Source organism: Salvelinus alpinus, chromosome 30 (assembly GCF_045679555.1).
Source record: "Salvelinus alpinus chromosome 30, SLU_Salpinus.1, whole genome shotgun sequence".
In the NCBI taxonomy this organism is placed as follows: domain Eukaryota; kingdom Metazoa; phylum Chordata; class Actinopteri; order Salmoniformes; family Salmonidae; genus Salvelinus; species Salvelinus alpinus.
Genome location: NC_092115.1, coordinates 42,463,964 through 42,480,703, shown reverse-complemented (window position 1 = coordinate 42,480,703; position 16,740 = coordinate 42,463,964). Strand labels below are relative to the sequence as shown.

The 16,740-nt window shown below is 43.6% G+C and overlaps 1 protein-coding gene across 2 annotated transcripts in view; it reads left to right on the top strand.

Moving 5' to 3' along the window:
* Positions 1-16,685, top strand: part of LOC139560285 (zinc finger protein 704-like) — an 81,613-nt gene extending 64,928 nt beyond the window's left edge. The window contains exons 5-9 of one of the 2 annotated variants that reach the window (XM_071376922.1): positions 690-790; positions 8,339-8,624; positions 9,111-9,233; positions 9,687-9,814; positions 9,917-16,685. In XM_071376922.1, coding sequence (XP_071233023.1) covers positions 690-790; positions 8,339-8,624; positions 9,111-9,233; positions 9,687-9,814; positions 9,917-10,028 — 750 coding nt within the window. In that variant the 3' untranslated portion in view covers positions 10,029-16,685. The remainder of the gene's footprint in view (positions 1-689; positions 791-8,338; positions 8,625-9,110; positions 9,234-9,686; positions 9,815-9,916) is intronic. The other variant, XM_071376923.1, reaches the window with a different exon arrangement.
* The last annotated feature ends 55 nt before the right edge of the window (positions 16,686-16,740 follow it).

The window sequence follows — 16,740 nt, the reverse complement described above, 5'->3', positions numbered from 1 at the left end:
AAATAAGGCTTTACATGCTACAGTGTTAAAACAACACCCCAAAAAATAGTTACTGTGACGCCACAGGTTTTAATTCCCTAACAATGAGGAAGTGTAACAGCGTCAGCTCTAATGAAGTGTTAATTTAAGTTGGAATATGCAGCACCCATGGTGTTAGGGACCAAACACTCTAGGGTTGTTAGTTTATCGACACTTAGTTCGTTTTTTGTTTAACATTATTTTTGTGGCTTTACATACAGTACACACTAAAGAAGTGTTAAACGCTGTGGGTGTTAGGAATATTAAGGTCACTTCCCTTGGCCATCCCTCCAAAAAATGTATTTAGGCATTATGACACTGCATCTGTCAATATAGAGCAGAGAGAGAGAGGGAGAGGTGTAAAGTTTCTCGTGTTTGTCGCTAACCTGTCTTCTCAAGTTTCTATGTTCACAGGCCTGCTTGTCTCATAGGTCATGTAATGGGCTAGTTTATTTATACCTCACTTGGAATAATAGTAGAATACGTGTAGCCTCCCTGTACGTAAGTGGAGCACATACTCTGCTGAGAGATCTGAACCTTTTTCCTCACAGGTTGTAGTGCCCTCACCCCATAACCACAGGGTTGTTGGTTCAAGCCCCACTCTTGTTCTTCCCCCTTGATCGCTACAATAGCACCGACTCCACTGTGTTGTGTGTTCTGTGGTGTTTCAGAACTCTACGAAGGTGATGCTCAAGTGCTTGTGGAAGAACTGTGAAAAGGTCCTCAGCACCTCTTCAGGGATCCAGCGACACATCCGCACCGTCCACCTGGGGTAAGGCACCAATCAACTAATCATAGAGAAAGATATAGGTCAACTGCTATAGGTATCCAATCACAATAGTTGAATTGGTAATTGTTGTAAGCAATCACTGCATACAGGTGTACTGGGGACCAATAAGAGAGCAGATATAATACAGTTCACCTTACTCTATTTACTGAAGTATTGTCAAAGTATCTACTAAGGAGCTAGTATTTTAGAGTATGTGCTACATTGGTAGCTCTGCCTCTCCATGGGCTTTGTGTTTACTATGACTTCTTTATGGCACTAGGTTTGTTAGTCTAGTATCCTCTTACAAAGTACCATAAAGGGATGCAGGGTGGATGGTGGAAGCATATCAACACATCAGGAGGTTTTGCTGGTGTGTTTTTATAGCCTCCTGTTGCTATCCTGCACTCTCTGTCAGTCAGTGAGGGCTATGACCAATGAAGTCCGTGGAGTCAGTGGCTTTGGCTCAGAGGCCCTGGGTATCACTGCCATCTGCTGGTCAGAGAGAATACAGCATCAGAACAGCTCCTCATTATGATGTGTTATAATGCCTTATTAAGTTCATAACACTTTACTGACGTAGCTGTAGAGTATTATGAAGCGGTATAATCACTGCATCTTTAGTGTGCTATGAATGTTATTATAAGCCTTCATTAGGGGAAGGGAGGGAGCCACCAACATGGACATAGGAGGCGACTCAATGCTGCAGGACTGTTTTGAGAATACTGATTGGAATATGTTCAAAGATTAATCCACCCAGGACTCATCCATCAACATTGAGGAATATATCGTCAGTCACAGGCTTAATTAGGACATGTGTTGATGTTGTACCCACAATAACAATCCGGACATTCCCCAACCAAAAACCCTAAATGAACAGAGATATCCACACCATGTTGAGAGCCCGTACTGCAGAATTCATTGTCATCAGAACAAACCCTGATGACTCGGTGGAGTGCAACGTGCACAAGGCAAGCAGGTACGAGCTCCACAAATCCATTAGGGATGCAAAAAGACAATACAGACTCAAACTTGAATTGGTGTTTGACAATTCAGACTCGCATCACATGTGGCAAGGACTACAGACTATCATGCACTACAAAGGCAAATGCAGCGGTGTGGTGCCCACGAGTTTAATACATTCTATGCTTGCTTCAAGGCAGACGATACCGAGCCGTCCAGGAAGACTCTTGCTGCCCCGACGACCAGGTGCTTTTGTTCTCCGAGGATGACATGGGGGGGAAAACTCAAAATATTAACTTCTCACAAAGCTGCCGGCCAAGATGGCATCCCTGGCCGCGTCCTCAGAATATGAGCTGACCAGCTGACCGGCGTCTTCTCGGACGTCTTCAACCTGTCTGTGTCCCAGGCTGTAGTCCCCTCCTGCTTCGAGGAGATCACCATCGTGCCAGTGCCCAAGAAAAACAATGTGACATTCCCAAATGACAATGGCCCCGTCGCACTCACCTCGTTCATCATGGAGTGCTTCAATCTGTCTACTGCTCCAACGCTGTTCACATGGCCGTAACACATCTGGATAAAAGGAACACCTATGCTTTTCATTGACTAAAGCTCAGTGTTCAACACTATTGTTACCTGTTGCTCCATCCACGACCCTAAGTGTAGTGAAGATGGCCCAGTACATCATTGGGACCGTGCTCCCACCCAACCAGGACATCTACTCAAAACAGTGCCTGATGAAGGCCTGCAGCATCATCAAGACCCCCACACACCCCAATCAATCAATCAAATGTATTTATAAAGCCCTTTTTACATCAGCCGATTTCACAAAGTGCTATACAGAAACCCAGCCTAAAACAGCAAGCAATGCAGATGTAGAAGCAAGGTGGCAAGGAAAAACTCCCTAGAAAGACAGGAACCTAGGAAGAAACCTAGAGAGGAACCAGGCTCTGAGGAGTGGCCAGTCCTCTTCTGGCTGTGCCGTGTGGCGATTATAACAGTACATGGCAAAGATGTTTAAACGTTCATAGATGACCAGCAGGGTCAAATAATAATAATCACAGTGGGTGTAGAGGGTGCAACAGGTCAGCACCTCAGGAGTAAATGTCAGTTGGCTTTTCATAGCTGAGTATTCGGAGTTAGAGACAGCAGATGCAGTAGAGAGTCTTAAACAGCAGGTCCGGGACAAGGTAGCACATCCGGTGAACAGGTCAGGGTTCCATAGCCGCAGGCAGAACAGTTGAAACTGGAGCAGCAGCACTACCCAGTGGACAGAGTCATCAGGGCAGGTAGTCCTGAGGCATGGTTCCAGGACTCAGGTCCTCTGAGAGGGAGAGAGAATTAAAGGGAGCATACTTAAATTCACACAGGACACCGGATAAGACAGGAGAAATACTCCAGATATAACAGACTGACCCTAGACCGCCAACACAAACTATTGCAGCATAAATACTGGAGGCTGAGACAGGAGGGGTCGGGAGACACTGTGGCCCCGTCCGACGATACCCCCGGACAGGGCCAACCAGGCAGGATATAACCCCACCCACTTTGCCAAAGCACAGCCCCCACACCAATAGAGGGATATCTTCAAACCACCAACTTACTACCCTGAGACAAAGCTGAGTATAGCCGACGAAGATCTCCCCCACGGCACAAACCTGAGGGTGGACGAGAACCCGGACGAGAAGATCACGTCAGTGACTCAACCCACTCAAGTGACACACTACTTCTAGGGACGGCATGGAAGAGCACCAGTAAACCAGTGACTCAACCCCCGTAATAGGGTTAGAGGCAGAGAATCCCAGGGGAGAGAGGGGAACCGGCCAGGCAGAGACAGCAAGGGCGGTTCGTCGCTCCAGTGCCTTTCCGTTCACCTTCACACCCTTGGGCCAGACTACACTCAATCATAGGACCTACTGAAGAGACGAGTCTTCAATAAAGACTTAAAGGTCGAGACCGAGTCTGCGTCTCTCACATGGATAGGCAGACCGTTCCATAAAAATTGAGCTCTATAGGAGAAAGCCCTGCCTCCAGCTCTTTGCTTATACATTCTAGGGACAGTAAGGAGGCCTGTGTCTTGTGGCCATAGCGTACATGTAGGTATGTACGGAAGGACCAAATCGGAAAGATCGGTAGAAGCAAGCCCATGTAATGCTTTGTAGGTGAGCAGTAAAACCCTGAAATCAGCCCTAGCATTAACAGGAAGCCAGTGTAGAAAGGCTAGCACTGGTGTAATATGATACAATTTTTGCGTTCTAGTCAAGATTCTAGCAGCCGTGTTTAGCACTAACTGAAGTTTATTTTGTGCTCTTTTCCGGGTATCCAGAAAGTAGAGCATTGCAGTAGTCTAACCTAGAAGTGACAAAAGCATGGATTAATTTTTCTGCATCATTTTTGGACAGAAAGTTTTAGATTTTTGCAATGTTGCGAAGACGGAAAAAAGCTGTCCTTGAAACAGTCTTGATATGTTCGTCAAAAGAGAGATCAGGGTCCAGAGTAACGCAGAGGTCAGTTTTATTTGAGACGACTGTACAACCATCAAGATTAATTGTCAGATCCAACAGAAGATCTCTTTGTTTCTTGGGACCTAGAACTAGCATCTCTGTTTTGTCCGAGTTTAAAAGTAGAACATTTGCCGCCATCCACTTCCTTATGTCTGAAACACAGGCTTACAGGGAGGGCAATTTTGGGGCTTCACCATGTTGCATTGAAATGTACTGCTGTGTATCATCCGCATAGCAGTGAAATGTCTCCGAATGATATCGCCAAGAGGTAAAATATATAGTGAAAACAATAGTGGTCCTAAAATGGAACCTTGAGGTACACCGAAACTTTCTATTGATTTGTCAGAGGATAAACCATCCACAGAGACAAACTGATATCTTTCCCGACAGATAAGATCTAAACCAGGCCAGAACTTGTCCGTGTAGACAAATTTGGGGTTCCAATCTCTCCAAAATAATGTGGGGATCGATGGTGTCAAAAGCAGCACTAAGGTCTAGGAGCATGAGGACTGATGCAGAGCCTTGGTCTGACACCATTAAAATGTCATTTTCTCAGTGTCACAAGCTGTTCACTCCCTTACGGTCGGGCAGATGGTATCGGAGCGTCAGGTCTGATGCCAACAGGTTAAGAGACAGTTTCTATCTACAAGCCATCAGACTGCTGAACACTTGAACTGGACTGACCACCTGCTCTGATTCTCCGCACCTAAGCACACAAGCACTCACTCATGAAAACACCAACATACATATACAGTACCAGTCAAAGGTTTCAACACACCTACTCATTCAAGGGTTTTTCTTTATTTTTACTATATTCTACATTGTACAGTCGTGGCCAAAAGTTGAGAATGACACAAATATTAATTTTCACAAAGTCTGCTGCCTCAGTTTGTATGATGGCAATTTGCGTATACTCCAGAATGTTATGAAGAGTGATCAGATGAATTGCAATTAATTGTAAAGTCCCTTTTTGCCATGCAAATGAACTGAATCCCCAAAAAACAATTCCACTGCATTTCAGCCCTGCCACAAATGGACCAGCTGACATCATGTCAGTGATTCTCTCGTTAACACAGGTGTGAGTGTTTACGAGGACAAGGCTGGAGATCACTCTGTCATGCTGATTGAGATTGAGTAACAGACTGGAAGTTTCAAAAGGAGGGTGGTGCTTGGAATCATTGTTCTTCCTCTGTCAGCCATGGTTACCTGCAAGGAAACGTGTGCCGTCATCATTGCTTTGCACAAAAAGGGCATCACAGGCAAGGATATTGCTGCCAGTAAGATTGCACCTAAATCAACCATTTATCGGATCATCAAGAACTTCAACGAGAGCGGTTCAATTGTTGTGAAGAAGGCTTCAGAGCGCCCAAGAAAGTCCAGCAAGCGCCAGGACCGTCTCCTAAAGTTGATTCAGCTACGGGATCGGGACACCACCAGTACAGAGCTTGCTCAAGAATGGCAGCAGGCAGGTGTGAGTGCATCTGCACGCACAGTGAGGCAAAGACTTTTGGAGGATGGCCTGGTGTCAAGAAGGGCAGCAAAGAAGCCACTTCTCTCCAGGAAAAACATTAGGGACAGACTGATATTCTGCAAAAGGTACAGCGATTGGACTGCTGAGGACTGGGGTAAAGTCATTTTCTCTGATGAATCCCCTTTCCGATTGTTTGGGGCATCCGAAAAAAAGCTTGTCCTGGGAGAAGACAAGGTGAGCGCTACCACCAGTCCTGTGTCATGCCAACAGTAAAGCATCCTGAGACCATTCATGTGTGGGGTTGCTTCTCAGCCAAGGGAGTGGGCTCACTCACAATTTTGCCTAAGAACACAGCCATGAATAAAGAATGGTACCAACACATCCTCCGAGAGCAACTTCTCCCAACCGTCCAGGAACAGTTTGGTGACGAACAATGCCTTTTCCAGCATGATGGAGCACCTTGCCATAAGGCAAAAAAGGGATAACTAAGTGGCTCGGGGAACAAAACATCGACATTTTGGGTCGATGACCAGGAAACTCCCCAGACCTTAATCCCATTGAGAACTTGTGGTCAATCCTCAAGAGGCGGGTGGACAAACAAAACCCCACAAATTCTGACAAACTCCAAGCATTGATTATGCAGTCAGGCCCAGAAGTTAATTGACAGCATGCCAGGGCGAATTTCAGAGGTCTTGAAAAAGAAGGGTCAACACCGCAAATATTGACTCTTTGCATCAACTTAATGTAATTGTTAATAAAAGCATTTGACACTTATGAAATGCTTGTAATTATACTTCATTATTCCATAGTAACATCTGACAAAAATAGGTAAAGACACTGAAGCAGCAAACTTTGTGGAAATTAATATTTGTGTCATTCTCAAAACGTTTGGCCACGACTGTAGAATAATAGTGAAGACATCAAAATTAAGATATAACACATATGGAATCATGTAGTAACCAAAATGTTAAACACATTAAAATATATTTTGAAAGTAGCCACCCTTTGCCTTGATAACAGCTTAGCACACTCTTGGCATTCTGTCAACCAGCTTCATGAGGTAGTCACCTGGAATACATTTCAATTAACAGGTGTACCTTGTCAAAGTTAATTTGTGGAATTTTGTTCCTTCTTAATGCGTTTGAGCCAGTCAGTTGTGGTGTGACAAGGTAGGGTTGGTATACAGAAGATAACCCTATTTGGTAAGACCAAGTCCATATTATGGCAAGAACAGCTCAAATAAGGAAAGAGAAACAACAGTTCCTCATTACAGTCAATCCGGAAAATGTTAAGAACTTTGAACGTTTCTTCAAGTGCAGTCGCAAAAACCATCAAGAGCTATGATGAAACTGGCTCTCCTGAGGACCGCCACAGGAAAGGAAGACCCAGAGTTACCTCTGCTGCAGAGGATAAGTTCAAGTAACAGACACATGTCAACATCAACTGTTCAGAGGAGACTGTGTGAATCAGGCCTTCATGGTCGAATTGCTGCAAAGATGCCCCACTACCAAAGGACACCAACAAGAAGAAGATACTTGCGTGGGCCAAGAAACACGAGCAATAGACATTAGACAGGTGGAAATCCTTTGGTCTGATGAATCCAAATGTGAGATCTTTGGTTCCAACCGCCATGTCTTTGTGAGACGCAGAGTAGGTGAACGGATGATCTCCGCATATGTGGTTCCCACCGTGAAGCATGGAGGAGCAGGTATGATGGTGTGGGGGAGCTTTGCTGGTGACACAGTCAGTGATTTTTTTAGAATTCAAGGCACACTTAACCAGCATGGCTACCACAGCAATCTGCAGCGATACGCCATCCCATCTGGGTTGGGCTTAGTGGGACTGTCATTTGTGTTTCAACAGGACAATGACCCAACACACCTCCAGGCTGTGTTAGGGCTATTTGACCAAATAGGAGAGTGATGGAGTGCTGCATCAGATGACCTGGCCTCCACAATCACCTGACCTCAACCCAATTGAGATGGTTTGGGTTGAGTTGTACTGCAGAGTGAAGGAAAAGCAGCCAGCAAGTGCTCAGCATATGAGGGAAATCCTTCAAGACTGTTGGAAAAGAATTCCAGGTGAAGCTGGTTGAGAGAATGCCAGGAATGTGCAAAGCTGTCATCAAAATATATTTTGATTTGTTTAACACATTTTTTTTTTGGTTACGGCATAATTCTCTGTGTTATTTCACAGTTTTGATGCTTTCACTATTATTCTTTCATGTAGAAAATAGTCAAAATAAAGAATAACCCTTGAATAAGTAGGTGTGTTGAAACTTTTGACTGGTACTGTACACACATTACAACTGCTGCTGCCAGACTCAAATTATGACTTCTAAATACTGCTAAATACTAAATACTCCCTTCTCCAAAACACGTGGAAATAATGGACTATAAATTGTGCCTTTCTCTATTATAGTTATGCTAAAATGTTTATTCTATTCTACTGAGCCAATTACTTTATTTTCATGTTATTATATTATTTCTTATTGATGTTGCCTTCTCGAGAAGGAACCTGCAAGTAAGCATTTCGTTGGACGGTGTATACCATGTGTGTCCCGTACGTACGGCTGAATCTTAAAAGTTGCTTCACGTATGTCACCCTCCTATGGTGCAGGCGGAACTGTGACTCGGACTACAGTGACGGGGAGGAGGACTTCTACTACTCAGAGATCGAGGTCAACATGGACAGCCTATCAGAGGGCTTGTCCAGCCTCACGCCCACCTCCCCCACCACTACCGGCCCTCCCGCCATCTTCCCCCCTTTCTCCCACGCCGCCTTTGTTCCCCGCTCTGAGCCCGCCCACATCGTCATGAGGGGACCGCAGGGTCATGCTCCCAGTCTGCTCAGCCAATCAGCCCCCTCCACGCTCTGCCATATCCGTACTGACCACGCCTACCAGGTAAGAACAGTCAGGCACACACGTGCGCGCACATCCACCTTATTCTCCAATGGCTATGGTACTCTCTGTTGCTATAGAGACTGTCCTCTACTCCATGACAGATAATGCTTTGGTTCCCCTGGTCTGTGTGTGTTTAGTTAATTATGTCCATGAAACTGAGTTGAACAGGCTTAACGCTGCACATGTCATGACACGTCACGTCAGATCAATAGATTTCTTTAGGCAAGGCCTTCTCTATTTTACTCCATTTTCCATAGTATCTATCGCCCTTTTCTTTCAGTATCATTCTTTGTTGCTCAACCTCCCTCTACCTCCACTCGTTCACTTCTTCTCTAATCATCTCTCCCCCCTCACCTCCCTCCCTCATCTCTCCCCCCCCCCCCCCCTCTCTCTCTCTCTCTCTCTCTCTCTCTCTCCTCTTTCTCTCTCTCCCCCTTCTCATCACTCTCTCCGTCTCTCACCGTGGTGCGGTACTGTGTTTTCCAGGCCACTGCTCCTGTGAGTATTCCTGTGTGTTCGGAGCAGGCTGATGGGAATGAAGGGATTGGGAATGGGGATGGGATCAGTGTGTCCTGGCAGTCCCCTCCTGTCATTTTTAAAGGCTTAACGGTGAGCAGGCTGCTTTCTCTCCCTCTCTTTCTGCATCCTCATATCTTTCTCTTTTATCACTACCCCATCTCTCAACTCTCCACTCCTACTCCCTAGCTCCTACCACCCCCAGCTAACCTCTTTTTCAATTTCTCTTTTCCCCTTTCATTCTAGCTCATCTCTCTCCTCTACCTCTCTCTGCCTCTACCTCCCGGCCCTGGAGAGTTGTCTACTATGTAGACATATTGTCTTTAGGGCTGAACTAGAATCAGTTCAGCCCTAACATAGCCAGTGTGACGAATAACACGGTCTGAGAGGTGACACTGATCTAGAGCCGTAGTTACGTAGACTTCTTTCTGGTCATGTCACATGGTCAGGAAAATCTCAGAGTATTAGGTGTAACCCTTAATGATGGACTGCCATGCTATGATTGGTTGGTGTTGAATGCCCTTTGACCTGTGGTTGCCCCTGCAGGGGCCGTTGACTCACATCCGCACGGTGAGCTTCGGGGAGAAGAGACAGCCAGCCCCTCATGCACACACCACCATCTGCAAGACACCCCCCTTTACAGCCCCCCTGCCCAAACCAGCACCAGGAACCAGGTACACAGTATGTGTGTTGACTCTTGCTGTGTGAGTGTGTTGATCAACTTCATGGTATTGTAGTGTAAAGTCTAACTGTGTGCCATCTTATTGGTTGCCAAGGAAACCCCGTGGAGAGGCCAAAAAGTGCCGGAAAGTGTATGGCATGGAGAAGAGGGACATGTGGTGCACAGCCTGCCGCTGGAAAAAAGCCTGTCAGCGATTCACTGACTGAACCCCAGTACATCACTGGGATGGACTCTTCCTCTGCCAGCGCTTCAATGAGGTGTCATCTTCCACTGAGGAGATGTGGGGGTTTCTCCGTGATGAAGCCCCTCAGAGCACGCACTGCTTCCTCCTGACCAGCAGGGGGCTCTCTGCTCGCTTCTCCTAGCCCTCAGACAGCTGAATTTACAAAACACAACAACTAACTGATGGAAAAAGGCAAAAAAGAAAAATGAATTTGGCTTTGGAATAATAGTTTTTCTTTCTAATGATGAGACTTTTTAGGTAATCAAAAAAAGACAAATATTATTCAAAACCTTTTCGATTTGTTTTGTATTTTCTAATTTTGTCTGCCTTCACTGTAGGGGAGTTGTTGAAGATTTCAGATAAGCTTTTTTGGTATTGTGTACTCTCAACGTATTGTTTTTTTACTGGTCCGAGTATCATGGAAGCTACTGTGTTTGAGTTTATAAGATCCTGATACTGCTCTCTTGTCGGCGTCTTTCAATGCACCTCCGTTAATGTTTTATAACTAAAATCACATCAACTTCGGGGATTTTATTCGAATGGATCGTTTTTCAAATTTCAACTGTCACTCTTTTTGAAATGGGCAGTAAGTCTACCAAAGGAAAAAACAAATCAGAACGATCCATTCGCTCAGCATTTAGATGCTTCTCATTAAGTTGCAAGCTTGTTCTGCTCTTCATATCCAAAGTGTTACTGGAATAACACATCACATGCTCTCATGGGAATTCAACTCAGAAACTCTAATCACTTTGTTTGGGAAGTACATCATTCATAGCTACTCATCATAAGATTCTTGCTTTTTGCGTAGATATGAAACACACCCTCTTCCGTCTGGTTGCAGCAAATGTTACATTTTGAATGTACAGTTTAGAAAGATATCCATTTCCCTTTCTTCCTTTCCATACCTCTGATATGCATCGTTCGGGAACAACACATCTTTCAACGGATCCCTGTAAACTTTATAACGACACTGTTTCCTCTCATTTCTAACTTGTATTTTCAGCGATCGGTTACCAAGGCAACTAGTAGTTGCAAAGTGTATACACCAGGGTTCGGAAAGTCTCGTCTCGCTTTGATTAATCGGCTCTATTGTTGATTACAGTTGTCGTCGACAACATGAAGCTCTGCCGTAGCACTGCTGGCTACTCAGAGGTCTAGAGTTCATTTTCTGGGTATCGTCATAGACACGGAATACAATCTCGTTCTCGTTCTCTGTGGGTGCTGTACCATAGTCAGTCCCACTCAACCCTCACTCCCAGTTACAGCTCTTAACTGGTATCTAATGGCGTTGAAATCACGATGCTTGTCTCCAAGGGATTGTTTGCTTCCCATGAATTGTACCTGGATTCCTGATCAGACGTGAGAGCAGATCTAGATGTGTATTTTTAAACAGATGTATTTTTCTACTCTAGCTACTGTTTCGAATTGTTGCCAGCTCTTTGAATGTAGTCTCTGCAGGCTCTCTCTTTCTGCTCCCAACACTGACTACGAGCCATTACACAAGTTACAACAGCAGGATGCACACACACACACACACAGCACTCTAAATGAACTGGTGCTCCCAATTTTAAAAAGTTAGGAGCACCACATAAAATGTATGAGCACCAGATTATATATATTGTTTCATTGATTGAGATGCAGCCTATATTGGGCCTATATTAATTCTAGCTACTTTTGAAGCATATGCTGTGCCCCAGAAATGAACACTGTCTGGATAGTTTATAATAAAAGCTCAAATGTTGATACAAATATCGGTCATTGAAATGACGTGGAATATTAGGTTTCTACATTGTGTAAAATGACTATTTTCCTACTGAGATGCATTACATTGAACATTGTACACCGTCTCTAAGCACGTCGGGTTTGTGATGAGGACACACAAGAAATCTGACAATCGTTCAGTGCTACGGTCATTGATCTCCTGAGGAAGCTATCCCTTTTCCTTTCTGTGCCCCCAAATGTTTGGATATACTAGTAAAGTTACCAGGTTGTTAGCTAGGTAGCCAATGAGGTAAGACGACTGAACAAACTGTAAACAAATGGTTAAGTAGTAGCGAGTAGTTTTCGAATGGCCCACGAAGTGGTTTATTAACGTAAATTGCGGTCCTGTCGATAGGCTATAGAAAGAAAAAATGGTAATATGGGTCAGATCTTTTTAACTGGGGTAGAAACGAGCTATTTCCGCTGTAGTAATGGTACAACCACGATTCTAACGATTAATGCTCTCCCTTTTTTCTCTAAGGGACTCGGAATCAACAGTACTGCGAAGCCTAATCATTATAACAATTATTATTCGGGATACTTTTTTTTTATAGGAGCACAGTCCCCCCCCACAGTCAGTGGCAGTGTTCGATAGCATCAAAACTAATGCAGGCGACTGCCTGCCGACTGACTGATCTGCAAATCACCTTCCATCATAAATAACGACTCATTATTATTTGTAGATGAGTCAGTCACAATTTACCCATGATATATTGCGTATTTTATCCTATCGAACATAGCCTATGACTTTCCAGTCTTTGGCTGTTTTACACCTCTGTTGTCATGTTAACACATGCGCTCTCAGCTGTCACATATTCTCATTGACATGACATCAGTAGAAGGCCATTCCAAGACAGCCGGCTGTGACTGTTGTATCTTGTTGTTTTTTGGGTACAACAAACAAACAATCTAACCAACTGGATTCTTTTTAGGGATTCTATTCATCCATATCACCGAATCGTTACAGATTGCGTAATGGTGATTACCGATTGAGCCGACACATGCAGCGTTTATGAGTGAATGCAATCTTTGTTAACAGGGAAAGTTGCCTTTTAAATTTTAATTACACAGTCACGCTTAACTTTCCCGATTCGTATTTAATAGAGCCCCGTACATGCCATGTCAGTTTTTTCCTTGATAACCATGACCAACAAATATGCTTGTTGGCTAGTAACCTTGCTGTCAGCCATTCTGTCTGAGAGAGAGAAGCTGTGTCTTACAGTGCCTCACTGGTCAGAGTGGAGAGTAGGCTGGTAATTAATGGTCAGAAACTTCACTAAGTGCCAATGAAAATAACATTACGAGGAAAAAATGATGTACCTAAAGAAATTGCACTAACTTGCACTGCACAAAGACATGTTTTTATACATGGAGATTTTATATACACAGATTTTGAAGTGAAATTTGATTTGAGGTTTTAATTTTGGGTCGTCACTGCTTTGGTATTAAAATGAACGTTCTGAACCTGTATGTCTAGTTCTCTCTGTGTGTGGTGTACACAGCCCAATGGGGCCCGCAATGTTGTCTGGAATAGTGTGGTACTGGATGCAGCCTTAGAAAAAAGGCTCCCAAAAGGGTCATTTGGCTGTCCCCATAGGAGAACCCTGTTGGGTTCTAGGTAGAACACTTTTTGTTTTCTAGTAGAACCCTTTTGAGTTCCATGTAGAAAAATGGTTTAACCTGGAACCAAAAGGGCTCTACATGGAACCAATAAGGGTTCTTCAAAGGATTCTCCTATGGGAACAGACGAAGAACCATTTGGTTCTAGATGGCACCTTTTCTTTTAAGAGTGTAGTACAGCGCGGTACTTTGTGAGTAAGGGTCTCCCCTCAACCTTTTTATTGTGTATAGGCACCAAGATGACCCCTGAAGTCACATCTCAGGCAGTCTGCCCTAACTTGGTAATATATGGGTGGAAACTGGTCCAGCATTATCCATCAGTCATTCAATGGTTGTTTGTTGTCATCTTCAGAACAGATCAATCATGATGTTTCAACGACATGGGGTTTCCTACACAGCCTACTCAAACGCTGCTTTCAAAAACATTTTGTTTAGTCTTGGCAAGTGGCTTTTTCACATTTTATTGAGTTGAGAGAAGAGGTTTTATTTCCGGACTGACTCCTATTTTGGACTCCTGTCTGATTGGGATTTGATTTTAAGTGAGCACTTAAACACACCCGCTCAGCTCTCTCTCAATCCATCCCCCAGCCAAAGCACCTGACACTTCTCCACCAATTGACTGGCAGCAGATTGGCCAGTCATACTTTTGATTTGCATCAGACCAATCAAGTCCATTGTTCTCAATTTCAGTCACATCCCTATCCCCGCCACAAACCTGCATATATATTTTTTGCACTAAATTGGCCTTATGGGTCACTGGCTAGGGCTAATGCAAAGGGAACACTCTTTATTTAATTGTTACCTGCCAGCAGCCACCCTGCATCCCACTGCTGGCTTTCCTCTGAAGCTAAGCAGGATTGGTCCCTGGATGGGAGACCAGATGCTTCTAGAAGTGGTGTTGAGGGCCAGTAGGAAGCACTCTTTCCTCTGGTGTAAAAAATATATATATTTATCCTAGGGCAGTGATTGGGGACATTGCCCTGTGTAGGGTGCTGTCTTTTGGATGGGACGTTAAACGGGTGTCCTGACTCTCTTGTGGTCACTCAAGGTCCCATGTCACTTATCGTAAGAGTATGTTAACCCCGGTGTCCTGGCTAAATTCCCAATCTGGCTCTCATACCATCATGGCCACCAAATCATCCCCAGCTTCCAGTTGGCCCATTCATCCCGGTGTAACTATTCCCCTGGTTGTTGCTGTAAATGAGAAGGTGTTTACGAGAGCTGAGGCTTTGGAAGGTTTTGATTTGGTGTGTTTGGAGAACTGGGGCTTTATGATAGGTGTTGAAAGAGGAAGTGGGACAAGCAGTGACGATTATTAGATATGGATTTTGTAGTTTCGGGGCTTTCCTGTACATATGCAACGTAAAGAGAACCGTGATGCTATTTCCATGTTGTTGTTTTCTATGTTGTATTTCTGTAGTACAAAAAGGAAACTTTCTAAGGTAGAATTGCTCAGAATAATTGTTTTTCTTCATATTTTTTAAAGGGCAATTGAGAAGCTATAGTGAATATAACACGTACATACTTGTATATTGTAGTTTAGGGGAGAAGGGGAGAAAAAACTTTGATGAATTTTAAACCTACAAAAAGAAAAGCTCGTTTTCTTTCTTGTTGTAACGCTGGCTAGTTTCTACTGCCTGTAGGGAACTGTTAGTGCACTCTGACTTCAGTATCGAAAAACCTTGAACATACACACTAACAGTTGACCTATCATTTGTGTATCATATCTATACCACAACCATGCAGTATTGCTTCGCCTTCTTACATTGTGCAATGCTATGCTTTAGTTGGAACAAGAACTAACTTGACCTTTTGATGACCTTTCTTTGAGCCACCTGTGTGTGATTTATTATGAAGGCATTTATTGACATGCAGGCGTTTCATTTAGGCAGTTATAATGAGTCCTTGGCTGTTATGAATGCTTATAGTGGTCCATATACTGCACTCTTGCCACTTCGTGTAATGCATATAATGAATATGTTTATGAAAGTGTAATGCATTTGTTAAGGTGGTCATAAGGAACCATGAGCTGTTGTGAACGCTTATGACAAGTCTTATAATACACTATGGAGTGATCGACTGTGCTATAACTGCAGTCATAATGATTTGTACACGATTCATCAAATCTGCTACCTACCTTTTCTGTCTCCCTTCCTGCCAAATATGGGTTTATCAGAATACATGTTGTTATTATCTTTTGTGGTAATGTTGTATGTAATGAGGAAGTGTGTTATCCAGTGAAATGGAATTCTAGTTCCATGGTTTTACCTTTGGGGATTCTGTTTCCTGTCCTGCACATTCCAACAGGCCGCTTGCCTTGGTGTCTGTCTGTTCCGTACCTGTACATTTCCCTGTCATAATTTCAGTGACTTCCTCCCCATCTCCTACTCTAATTCTCTCCATTATATATTTTTTCCCGTCTCTTTCTCTTTCAGATTGTACTGTAGTCCCAAGTCAATACCCAGTATATTAAGCTAACCAAGCCATTGAAATATGTTCTGTGATTATATTCTTTGTTTGCTTTTTGAATATCGATGTTGTTGAGTCCAACCCAACAGCTCAGCAGCAGCAGAGCCAATGGATCTCCATCCAAATGTAATTCATCGTCATCGCCATGGCAGCTCCGCTCAACTCTGTGCTTCTTCTTCTATCGTACTCGTAAACGACATACCTATTTGATCTGTTTGTCTTTCTGTCACTGTTTTACCTGTCTTTGATCTGTTTGTCTTTGTCACTGTTTTACCTGTCTTTGATCTGTTTGTCTTTCTGTCACCGTTTTACCTGTCTTTGATCTGTTTGTCTTTGTGTCACTGTTCTACCTGTCTTTGATCTGTTTGTCTTTCTGTCAGTTTTACCTGTCTTTGATCTGTTTGTCTTTCTGTCACTGTTTTAACTGTCTTTGATCTGTTTGTCTTTCTGTCACTGTTTTACCTGTCTTTGATCCGTTTGTCTTTATTTAGATTTTTTAACTGTCTAAATGTTTTTCTCCTGCTGTGCCATGTCTTTACCAAGCCTTATTGTTGGCTGGAGTGAAACTGACCTTATTTTTGTTTCTTTATTCTCTTCTTTTCGGATTGATTGATTGATTGATGTTCTCTCACTATATATGGTGCAGAAGAGTGATTTGTTGTATTGCTAATGTCTGTTTGTGACATGTTCTCGAGTGGATGAATGACTTGATGTCATGATGAAGATGATGTTGAAAATAAGGCAGGTGATGTAAATGTGATAGAGAGAAAATAAACACGGATGGAATATGTATTCTCAGTCTTTCTCTTTCTTCTCTGTGTGTGTGTCTGTGTTTTTGTCATAGG